The 1,084-nt window shown below is 41.1% G+C and overlaps 1 protein-coding gene across 1 annotated transcript in view; it reads right to left on the reverse strand.

The window, feature by feature from the left end:
- The window catches only part of TRAF3 (TNF receptor-associated factor 3), a gene marked incomplete at its 5' end in the record, with an annotated part of 21,548 nt that overhangs the window by 15,203 nt on the left and 5,261 nt on the right, over positions 1–1,084 (reverse strand). Inside the window, one exon of the mRNA XM_010180011.1 lies at positions 536–616. Coding sequence (XP_010178313.1) covers positions 536–616 — 81 coding nt within the window. The remainder of the gene's footprint in view (positions 1–535; positions 617–1,084) is intronic.

Below are 1,084 nucleotides of genomic sequence, written 5' to 3' on the forward strand. Positions count from 1 at the left end.
GCTTTACTCCCATCACCCTGCATTTCAATCTAATTCTCCAAGTGTCACTTATCATTTTCCCCCAAATTTAACAGCTGAAACCATAACTGAAGTTTTTCCATGGAACAACTCTACGTATCTGTGTGATTTTTCTAGTCTTTACTAACTCTGAACGTGCACTAAATTTCGATCCTCTTTCTATTTTAACCTAAGCTACCCCGAGATGCTGCTCTGCTGTGCTCACCAAATGCTTCACATGGGGGCAGGGAGGGGAGGGCCAGGAAAAACGAAAGCAGGAAAAACATGCGCTGATCTTGGGCAAGGCAAGTGTAATAAAGACACAAAGCTAAGAAATCATTTCTCTTTCAATAGGTTTTCAAGAAAGCGTTCAAATATTTTGAGTGTTCTCACACTTAACTGTGTGGTAGAAAAAGCTTTTCTTTAGATCTCACGTTTTAATAAGGAAATGGCTTCTGGCAAAATTCTTGCGAGATCTTACTTAAAAAAAAAAAAACACATGTAATTTTCCAGCAGAACACTGGGCATGACTTCTTACCTCGCTCCTCATGAGTGTTTTAACACTACATTTATGAGGACATGAAACCATGACACACGGGCAGTCTGTATCTTCGTGTTTCTACAGAGGGAAAAAGCAAACAAACCACAAATCAACTCTCACTCTGCCGTGACAGAGAGGACTCACCTGCAAAGAGAAGCATCCTGAAAAACAAACACCCCAGATCTCTTCCCCAGCGTTTATCCCAATTGTGCAAAGCGTTACAGGACTGCCATTGCTCAAACACCAGTTTATGCTTTTGATAGATATCAGATTATTTAGACCGATATTCCGAAGCAAAAATACAAGGTTTTTCTTGTGTTTTCCCATCCAGATTACATCTACTTGCTTCCCATCCTGGTGTTTTCACTTAGAGCAAACAAACAATAATAAAAGTCAAGTTTTCTCTCCCAAGAATGACTCACAAAAATGGGCACCTTTAAGAGTGAGCAGAACCACAGCAGATGGAAAAGCCCTTCAGGAACACACACTGCCCGCTCCCAGAGTACTTCTTCCCTATGTACGGATATTCCCCTGCCAATTCTTTCC

Source organism: Mesitornis unicolor, unplaced genomic scaffold (genome assembly GCF_000695765.1).
Source record: "Mesitornis unicolor isolate BGI_N332 unplaced genomic scaffold, ASM69576v1 scaffold16022, whole genome shotgun sequence".
Lineage (NCBI taxonomy): Eukaryota > Metazoa > Chordata > Aves > Mesitornithiformes > Mesitornithidae > Mesitornis > Mesitornis unicolor.